The 10,084-nt window shown below is 38.5% G+C and overlaps 1 protein-coding gene across 1 annotated transcript; it reads left to right on the forward strand.

The window, feature by feature from the left end:
- Window positions 1-773: 773 nt before the first annotated feature.
- Window positions 774-9,709, forward strand: LOC139739288 (pyrroline-5-carboxylate reductase 1, mitochondrial-like). Its single transcript, XM_071649902.1, has 6 exons — window positions 774-902; window positions 4,207-4,271; window positions 5,879-6,058; window positions 6,637-6,849; window positions 7,768-7,860; window positions 9,264-9,709. The coding sequence occupies exons 1-6, from the start codon at window positions 827-829 to the stop codon at window positions 9,465-9,467; spliced, it is 831 nt and encodes a 276-aa protein (XP_071506003.1). The 5' UTR covers window positions 774-826; the 3' UTR covers window positions 9,468-9,709.
- The last annotated feature ends 375 nt before the right edge of the window (window positions 9,710-10,084 follow it).

Raw genomic sequence — 10,084 nt, forward strand, 5'->3', positions numbered from 1 at the left:
TAAAACTGTGACCAAGGAGTCAACTGTCATATCCCTGCAGCTGCGATGAGTTTTGTTTTGTTTTGTCTTGTTTTGTTTTGTTTCCGTGTGTACTCCGAATGTCATGAAGGGTCAGAGACTCCAACCCAAAGTACCTTCTAATCTGGAGATTCTCCCGACTGAAACCCCGAGCAAACGGGAGACTCAAAGTTGATGTGTGCGAAGCGCGAAATTCCTAGGGTTCTAGATGCTTTCTGGTGCTATCTAAGGCTTATTTTTTTTCAACATACGATAGAAATATGCAAGAAATCCTTTCCAACGGGAGACAAAGAGCCAGGGCGGGAGAAATTGAATCTCAAACGGGAGAACGGGAGATTTTGCAAAAATGGGTTTTCGGCGGGAGATCTCCCGTCGAAAACGGGAGAGTTGGAGTCTCTGAAGGGTACGTGGAGCAAACACACCATATCCGCTCCGGCCGTATCCATTCTGTTTTTTCCCCCATGTTACACTGTATTCGTAATAAAATGACAATAATGTAGGTTAAAATTTGGAATGTACAGTAATTTTGTAAAATTATGCAAAGGTTTGGCGTAAATATTCTTAGGGGAATGATCCACGTACTAGTAAACGCCAGATAAACTTGAATAACAACAACAGCAACAGTAGTGACCACTCACCCACCACAGTCAACGTGGCGTGATTGCATCATCGCGGCGGCGACTTTGATTGCGCTATGCGTACATGCTAGCTTGCACATGCATGCTCAGTGCTGCGCATTAATGCACACAGGGGTAGCTACAAGTACGGTGTTACAAAATTGAGGTTGCCAGCTGAAATTTTATACAAAATGTCGATCGGCACGATAGGATTTCTGGGAGCAGGGAATGTTGCCATGACGATAACGAAGGGGCTGCTTTCAGCAAGTATGTATGATTTTTTTTCTCTTTCTAACTTAGCTTACATTAAATACCGCGCCTGCCGCGCCTGCCGCACTACTTCCCATATGGTTATGCAATGTCGTTGTCCCACGCATTAAAATCCATGTTTGTTTATCATTGCAACTGACCGTCAAGCGCTGTGTAACGCTTCGCTTTAGACCTCTAGTCTGCTATATAAATTGTGACCGTGCATCTCAAAACAAACAAAAAGTCGCCAGACATGAATTTTTAGTTAAGACCATATTCTGAAAGAGCAGACTTTAAGCTTTAAAATGATGTATAACTCAAATCAAATGGACTCTCCTAACCTATCTAGAGTCTAAATATTGGAAAGAGAGCACAAACTCAGGAAAAGTGTGAACTGAGAAAAGAGGCTGTGAAGTAGTGTCTATTCAAGCGCTTAATCTTTACCAAACCGTGCTGGCTGTGCCATGAATGGGACAAAAAACAGGAAGTAAACCACCAGAGTAACAACAATGAAGGGATTATCAGCTTAATCTGAAATTAAGCATGCCTCATTAACACATTCTGTCCATAATGCCAACTTTCAAAGCAGTAGCACTATCTTTTCAAAAGTTATTAAAGTTGAAAGTGAAGAGTGTGGACAAGGTTTTTCAGAAATGAAAAAGGGATTCTAAAGACACACCTAATCACACTATTCTACCGAAAATGTTTGAGATAAACTGCTGAAAAACACATTTTCCTGCCCGTTTTATGATACCAAATTTTAGCATAATGTAAAAGAGGACCCGCTCTTTCAGAAAATATGAAAAAGTCAAGTTCGGCTAGGTTGACCCATTTCACTTATTTTCAGTCCTCACTCAAAATCAGTGTGTGCGACTTTATGTTTTGAGGTGCACGGTCACAATTAGTCGACAAGCTGATGCTGAAGTGTTCAAAATATGTGTTGATCTTCTGTTAATTCACTGCCATCTGTGTTTCAATTTGTTATGAGTCGTCAGGTTGTAAATGTTAAAAATACACGAATTTATCAAATTCAAATTACCCTAAATCATGTGGGCCTAAATTAAGTTTAGAGTTATGTCATTTATCTTGCATCATGTAGTCTAGTGAGATCTAACGTTCGCGTTCGATAGTGTGTGGACGTGTGTGATGCAAAAACTGAAAAGGCCGTGCTTGGTACTGGCCCTTCAATCATAATCACTGGCAGCCGGCAGATGGCTGACTAGTTGCGATACTTGTGTAAGTTACAGCTGACTTGACTGGAACTAGATCAGTCTGTATCTTGTCATTGCACATTGAGGATAAAGTTTATGTTCCGCGGAGACTAGACTACGCTTCGGACGCTTGCATGTCACCTGAGTTCCATCCTTGATGAAGAGAGTTTTAATTGGGTTTTAAAAAAGTGTCAGAAATCTAAAATGACAAATTTTCAAAGATGCATGTCTACAGCTGTATTTGTTTGTATTACCTTATGGATACCTATGGCCTATGGAAGATTATGAATGCAGGCTGAGCCTCTGTATTCAGTTCCAGGTTTAGTCCTTTGAGCTGGGTCGTTGTGACCAGGTGGCATGGCGCCGAACTTAAATTTTTGTATTCTTTGATTTAAAAAGGAGATAGACTCTAGAAAGCATCTTTTATCAAAAACGGCAGTGCAGTGGACACTTTAGTGCAAGTGTTGACATTAAAGGACAAGTCCATCTTCATATACATAAGGATTGAGAGAATGCAGCAATATTAGTAGAACACATCAGTGAAAGTTTGAGGAAAATTGGACTGTCCGTTCAAAAGTTTAATATTCTAAGTATCTGCGCAGTGACTGCTGGAAGAGAAGACTACTACAGTGTATGATGTCACATGCGTACAACTACATAAGGAAAATAAAAAGAGAATTTCATAAAACTTTACTTTTTGAATAAAGTGCACATTTCTTCGACTTGCTACTGACGTATGTTAAGGGTAATATTATTAGCCCTGCCTTCTGAAAGAGAGAAGTCGAGTGTTCTTTTGTTATGCGAGAAAAATGGAAATATGTTGAATTTTCTTTATTCTTTCTTTATATAACGTTGTACTCATGTGACATCACAAGCTATCCAACTTAGTCTTTTCATCCAGCTGTGACTGAGCAGAAACTTCAAAAATTCATAACTTTTTAACGGATTGTCCGATTTTGCTCAAACTCTCACTGATGTGTTCTACTAATATTGCTGTATTCACTCAACCCACATGTCTATGAAGGTGAACTTGTCCTTTAAGTATTGTAGCCCTAGAGAGTATTACTACTGTAAAAGTTAATATTTTCGCGCGACTAATTTTTCGCACTTGGCTGGGTGAGAAGAGTTTTGTGTGTTTTTAATTCCGCGGAATCAAGACATCACGCACAGGAACATATGGCAAGCAAAAATATTTGTGTGCTTTTATTTTCGCGCTAGTTTCTGGTTGCGCGAAATGCGCGAAAATTTGAACACTGCGAAAATTTCCACTTTTACAGTATTTACACTGTACATGTAGTATTTATATTGGTTAAGTATCACTCTGCCTGAACATCTGAGTTCTGACCAAGAAGTTTCTGGTATAACCATGGTAGTCTGATACTGATCTATGTAGTCTGAGCTGAGAAGAGAGTGTAAATAAATGAATAGTATGCATACTTTCAGTAGTAGATCTAGCGCAATTAGACATTCCATTGCAATAGATTTACTCAATGTACTGTAGGTGTACATTGTAGGCCTACAGATAATAATCATGAGTTTTATTAATAATGTTCATCTACATATACAATGTACATGTTCTATTTATTCACAAGAGATTATACAAAGGCTGTGTGTATCAACTTTCCCCTACAAACGGTTTTCCAATGCCGTTCCCAAAGCCCTCTAGAAACAGCTTCCAAAATAGTTGCGTTTATCAACTCTTAGCGAACACGATAACTGGCCTGTCACTGCACAGCTGCAGCTGTATTGCGCAATTCTACCCGAGGAGAAGAGGTCATATTTACATAAGGCGTTCATTGTCTGTAGCTGCAGTACAATACTACAAAGCCGTTTAAAAACAGCTTTGCGTTTATCAACTTCAAAAGGCTTTTACAAACAGGTTTCGGACAACCTGTTTAGGAGACCTGTTTGGAAAGCCACAAATTTGCGGCTTTCGAAAAGGCTTTCCGAAAGGGCTTTCAAAACAGCTCTGCATTTATCAACTCGTAAAAATTCCTTGAAAGCTGTTTGGAAAACCTTTTTCTGCCGAGAAAAAGAGTTGATAAGCACACCCAATGACATATATTTGTACATTATGTTTTCTCATCACCCCATTTCATCTCATTCAATAGGTGCAGTTGCAGCTGACAGGATAGCAGTCAGTGCCCCATCAAAAAGAAACTTGCAACTTATAGAGGTGAGAGATTGTACTATTAAATTCCCAGGGGCCGGTACAGGAATTCTTGGGGGGGGGGGGGGGGGGGGAGAGCTGGAGGGCGCAAAAATATTTCTGGTGCCACTTCAGGGTTTAATCAGCAATTCTCTTCTTTAGCAAATTATAAAAGGGGGACTCTCATGCCCCTTTCCTTTTTTTTTCTTATTTCTTTTATTTGAAAAAATATTCAAAGGGGCGCACACCTGGTGCACCACCCCTCCCCCCCCCCCCCTCGTGAGCCGAGTCTGCCACTGATTCCTTTCTGTTTTTTTTTTTTTAAACAGTGATATCCTTTGTCAATGCAACAGTGTTTCAAACCTCACACATGCACAGCCTACAAATGTACATGTTTTTAAATATCATAGCGTACTTAAAAACAAGTGGAAATGAGGCTACCCAAATAGCACTGTGCTCACCGTATGCAAATATGAATGACATGTCTTTTGAACTTACAACAACAAAGCAGTGGATGGGTCGTATTCAAATCCAGCATATCGTCCATATCCTGATACATTTGTACCTAAAGGCAAAAAAGAGTCCTCATCCTCCTTTCTAGTTTTTTTTTTTTTTAATTGACATGAGAAAGTGTGACTTTTATATGATATGTAATTATTTATTTTCATTTTTATTTTTTCATAGTGTACCTGGCCTTATTCTCCAACATTGTGTGGGGAGAGGGAGAAGGAGAAAGAAGAGAACATGATGTACAACAAAATTGCCTGCTATTTTTGCCCTTTCTGTACCAGAGACTTTAGACAGTGTGTTAAATGTGGTACAAGTTGTTCTTTTTTTGTGTGGAGCTACAACATATATGGAGCTGCTCTTGCCTGTTGTAGTTCCATGATTATTTTTATATGTTTTGCTTTTTCTCCCAATTCACTACCAAAGGGTTAAAACATGCAAGAGTTGATCAGACTCAAAATTTCCTTTGGACTGCTTTCGATACCTGTATTACGAGTTACGATTTTCTCATTTCCGGAAAATGCTCTCTTTCATTATGACTATTTTATTATATCATTTTCTTACAATGTCTCCATAACCATGGAAGAAATAATTTTTCACTTGCATATAAAATGCTAAAACAATAAACAATTTTATCCAGACTTAAGAAGTAGGCTGTCTTGCGCTTTTTGCAAAGTTTGTGGGCACTCACAAACTTTTTTAACAAGCATAGAGCATGCAGCCCTCTTGGTAGAAAACATTATCAGTGCTTACGTACATGTAGGTTTTGAAACTCTTTTGTGGTTGACCAGAGTGTGTAATGCATTTTTTATTGTTTTTGTTGTTGTTTTAAGAAAGAAAAATGAGAAGATAAGCAACAAACCCTAATGGAAAACAGATTTAAATTTTTTGGAAGTTATTGATAATCCTGTAAAGTGATTCATAAATAATTGTTAGCTTTTTGTATCACATCAAGAAGCCTCATACATTGTATACATGTGCATAACGAGGTTTATGGTGTCACAACAGTGACTCCAATCACAAGGCAAACATGAAATTTGCTACCCATTTTCCACTTTCTTTGCTTGTGTGTGTGTGTGTATGTGTGTGTGTGCGTATTTGTGTGTGTTCCTGTATTCAAACTCCAGGACCTGGGAGCAAGAACGACACATAGCAACAGAGAGCTGTTGGAGATGGCGGACACTGTCTTTCTGGCAATCAAGCCCAATCTGGCGGGGGCAGTGCTGAAGGAAGTAGCTCCGTTCGTCAACAAGAACCATCTGTTCATCTCCCTAGCTGCTGGCATTTCAATAGACTACATTGAAGATGTGAGTAGGAGCCACACACAGAAGAGCTATTGTTGTGAAATTATTATTATCCGTACTGCAGTGTATGTCAACTTGGTTTTTATTCAAAGCTGTATAATAACAATGATCATAATGATTAAATATAATGATGATGATGATGATGATAATGATAATAATGATAATAATAATAGTAATAATAATAATAATAATAAGAAGAAGAAGAAGAAGAAAAAGAATGAGCCTAATTGTTATTACAATACAATAGTAATAATTAATGACATGATATGATAGTGATCACAGGTAATAATGATTATCATTAGTGCCATTATTTACATTAATGAATACACTTAATATAATAAATTAATTATTTACAATTATTGGCATCATGATTATTATTGTTTTTGTTATAATCATTTGAAATTGAGGTTCAACTTTTGATCTCAATACACAGTACAAGTATTTACCTCTGGAATTATTTAGCCTGACCTAACCTTGCCCGAGTGTTTTTTGCACACACTTGGCTCCAACCTAAGCTATAAAAAGACTGTGACGTCATCACTTTGGTACTCTATCATAGAGTTCGTCTGTACTCTCTGCAGATTTTGCCAGATAAATCCAGGGTAATCCGGGCCATGCCGAACACTCCATCCATCATCATGCAAGGTGCAACAGTGTTTGCCTGTGGGACCCATGTCAAGGAAGGAGACAACAGGCTCATCCAGTCCCTCTTTTCCCGTCTGGGAATAAGTCTGGAGGGCGACGAGAGCATGATAGACGCAGCCATGGCGGTTAGTGGCTGCGGGCCGGCCTATGTGAGTGGTGCTTGAGTATCAAGTAAATTTGAGACAAAATGTGACCGCATGTTACAAAATCAACAAAAAGTTGCATGCCCTAATTTTACAGGAGGACTCAGAATAAGTGAAATGGGTCAACCTAGTCATTCTTGGGGTTTTTTTTTTCATATTTTCTGAAAGAATGATTGTTCTACACAATGTTAAATTTTGGGAGCATAAAATTAATGTGAAACTGTGTTTTTCTCAGGTTTTTATTTATAGATTTTTTTTTTTTTTGTAGAATAGTGGGATAAAGACTAGTATGTCTCGGAGGCCCATATTTACTTCTTAACCCTCAACAAACTCCTCACTTTCAACTCTGATAACTTATGAAAGGATTGTGCTTCTGCACTGAAAATGTCTATCAGTATAAATGAATAGAATTTGTTTAATGGGTGTGAAAATTTTCGGCTTAATCTGATATTATCTTCATTATGATTAAGACAAAAAGAGGGGGGGGGGAATGAAGCAAAACAAGTGTACAAAATGGAAGCTGAATTCAGCATACATAAAAGCAGTGAGAGACCATCCTTTACAAAGTGCAGATTATGCCTACTTTAAAGAACAGCTGGACGTTTAACTTTATACATGCAGTCTAGTAAAGAGCTGAAGGCCATTATACCATGTACAAAGTTGCATATGGATTTACACAGTTTTGATCCTCAACTGAAAATCTTCCTTTACATAGTCCATTGGCACAGGCATTTCATCAAACCATTGCTAGTAATTTGAGTGATCAGACATTCAGTTATACTTATATTCTAAATCATTTCTCGTAGTGTTGTCCTAAGACGTTGCATCCAAGTTCTCATAGGTCCCCATACTGTAGATATGACACATACTGCACCCCAGACCTTCAAAGCAATGAGTTGATGATCGTAAATGATTATTTTGCAGGCTTACGTCGCTATTGATGCCCTAGCAGATGGTGGTGTAAAGATGGGACTACCAAGGGACATTGCCATCAAGCTTGGAGCACAGACATTATTGGTGAGTATGGACAACTCATGTGCCGATGATGGTCAGAAAAATAAATTGGCTGTTACAGGTTGCCTCCTGTCACAAAAGTGGCAGTGATTTCTTTGCAACTTACATAATATGGATGTAATTGCATTGTAATTGTTATTAAGTGGATTATGAAAGAATACATGATAGAATGAAGTCATTAACTATTTTTTCTGCTAAAGGAAGATTAAACACAATGCCATTGTATCAATATGTTGTAATATTGAAGATTGTCATAGCATAGAGCAAATTTAATGCAATATTAGCTCTGATGTAAAATTACTCTTTACTTGAATGGCTCCTAGGAGTATTGAACATTTTTGTTTGAAATATTTTCAGATTGTCCAAGTGCAAGTCAAATGTATAATAGGCATCAGGTTGCCAATTATGATTTGAAATATGTAAAGGAGAGTACTTTGCAACCTGAAAAATTTGCGGCATGAAACTGAATACAGGTATTTGCTGAACACACACTGCTGGTCAATATAAACTAAACAATAAAACTATAGTACTCACTACTATAAAACACGCTGGAACACCTAGTTTCCACACTAGTGTAGTACACTGTAATCAGTATTTGTAAGATGTATTGGTCGTCAATGCATTGATAGGCAAAAACTTTCTCTTTCATTTTGTTTTCATGAATCCTAGCCTGTGAAATTTCACAAAAGTTTCATGCAGGCCAAAATTTATGCTTTTTTAGTACTCACATACATTGTAGCTGTGAGAAAGAGAATGTAGCTTTTTGAAAAGATTTCTCATTTTTCTTCCTCTTGAGCTTCAATCATGAATGTCGTGTTGCTTTTAAATGACCAAGGAGTGTAGAGAAACAGCAAAATGGAAACAAATCTTCCAACCTCACCGAGTGGGGATAGGCAGACACTACATGACTGTGTGTAATCACACCAAGCACATGTCTGACTATGCCACGTGTAACATGATTATGAAGCATTGCCATACCAAAGAGCCTCTTTACATGTATGTGGAGGGCAGGCTTGATGGTGACATAACATTTACTCCTGCAACAATTGCTCTCTGGTCTTTCTCCAAGGGCTGAGGGTAAGGGTTGTGATAGGGTTTTGGGTTTACATTTGGAGTTTGATGTGAGGATTAGGATTAGAGTTAGGGTTAAACTTGAATGTTTGTGGGTAGAATTTATGTTTGGCTTTATACTCTTTATTCGCATCTTACAAAGCACATATTGTATATATATATACAATAAAATATTCCTAAAACATGCAGATACAATGTATATACATGGATACAGAAATGAAGTATTAAAAAAAAAAATAGTGTGTAGATATGTTATGGGAGCAATTGTTTGCAGGTTCACATGTTGTGGTTCATGCAGCTTGACAACTAATTTTTGTGTGTCCAAACTCACGCAGGGCTCTGCCAAGATGGTGCTGGCGGGAGAGAAGCACCCCTCGGAGCTGAAGGATGACGTGTGCTCTCCGGGCGGGACCACCATCGATGCCATCCACGAACTGGAGAAAGGAGGCTTCAGACGCTGCTTGATCGAAGCCGTGGAGGCGGCCTGTCTGAAGGCGCGGAAGATTAACGAGAACCAGCTCTTCTCTCACAAAAAGTGATCTCACTTTGGTTAGTGTGGAGACCAGGACTGAAGTTCTATTTGGCGGAACAGATGGTGATCCTAATAAATGTAATGATTTTTATTTTTCTATTGATTGAAGTGTCAGTCAAGATTGGTGATATCATTGGTTTAACGCTCAGTAAAGTAAAATGGAGGAGTTTCATCAACTGCAGCCATGCCTCCTCAAACGATTGATGCATGGTTGTAAAGGATTCCTATCTGGAGCTTCACCATGCACAATGGCAGGTGCACTTGCTTGGTTACCTGGTTGTAGCTGCTATTGTGCAGAATTATATTTTATGCCCTTCACTTTATACGCAAGTCAGATGTGCAGTGTGATGAAGTACAGTCTAGTGTAGAGGAGGCATGCCGTAAACTGTAGAAGTTTGGAAAAGATGATTTACATCCATCCTTATTCCTAGGATGTTCTCTTCTCCTACATGAGGACATTCCCAACTTCACTACCAAGCTACTTGCGATTATTTTCCAGGACTCAGGGCTAGAGTGAAGTGTTTCCACAAACCATCTTGCTAAATTATTGTTGTTGATGCTCCATCTTACTTGAATATGTTTTTTGGTCATTACATAGTAATGGCTGCTTGCTGTATGGACGGC

Source organism: Diadema antillarum, unplaced genomic scaffold (genome assembly GCF_040938485.1).
Source record: "Diadema antillarum isolate AM-2024a unplaced genomic scaffold, OU_Dant_1.0 seq00000793_RagTag, whole genome shotgun sequence".
NCBI classification, from domain to species: domain Eukaryota; kingdom Metazoa; phylum Echinodermata; class Echinoidea; order Diadematoida; family Diadematidae; genus Diadema; species Diadema antillarum.

Excerpts from the sequence above, each read along its gene's own strand:
- LOC139739288 (XM_071649902.1), top strand. The coding sequence starts at position 827 with ATGTCGATCGGCACGATAGGATTTCTGGGAGCAGGGAATGTTGCCATG. Across the intron at positions 903-4,206 it reads GAAGGGGCTGCTTTCAGCAA|GTGCAGTTGCAGCTGACAGG; the intron begins GTATGTATGATT and ends CTCATTCAATAG. Across the intron at positions 6,059-6,636 it reads CAATAGACTACATTGAAGAT|ATTTTGCCAGATAAATCCAG; the intron begins GTGAGTAGGAGC and ends TACTCTCTGCAG.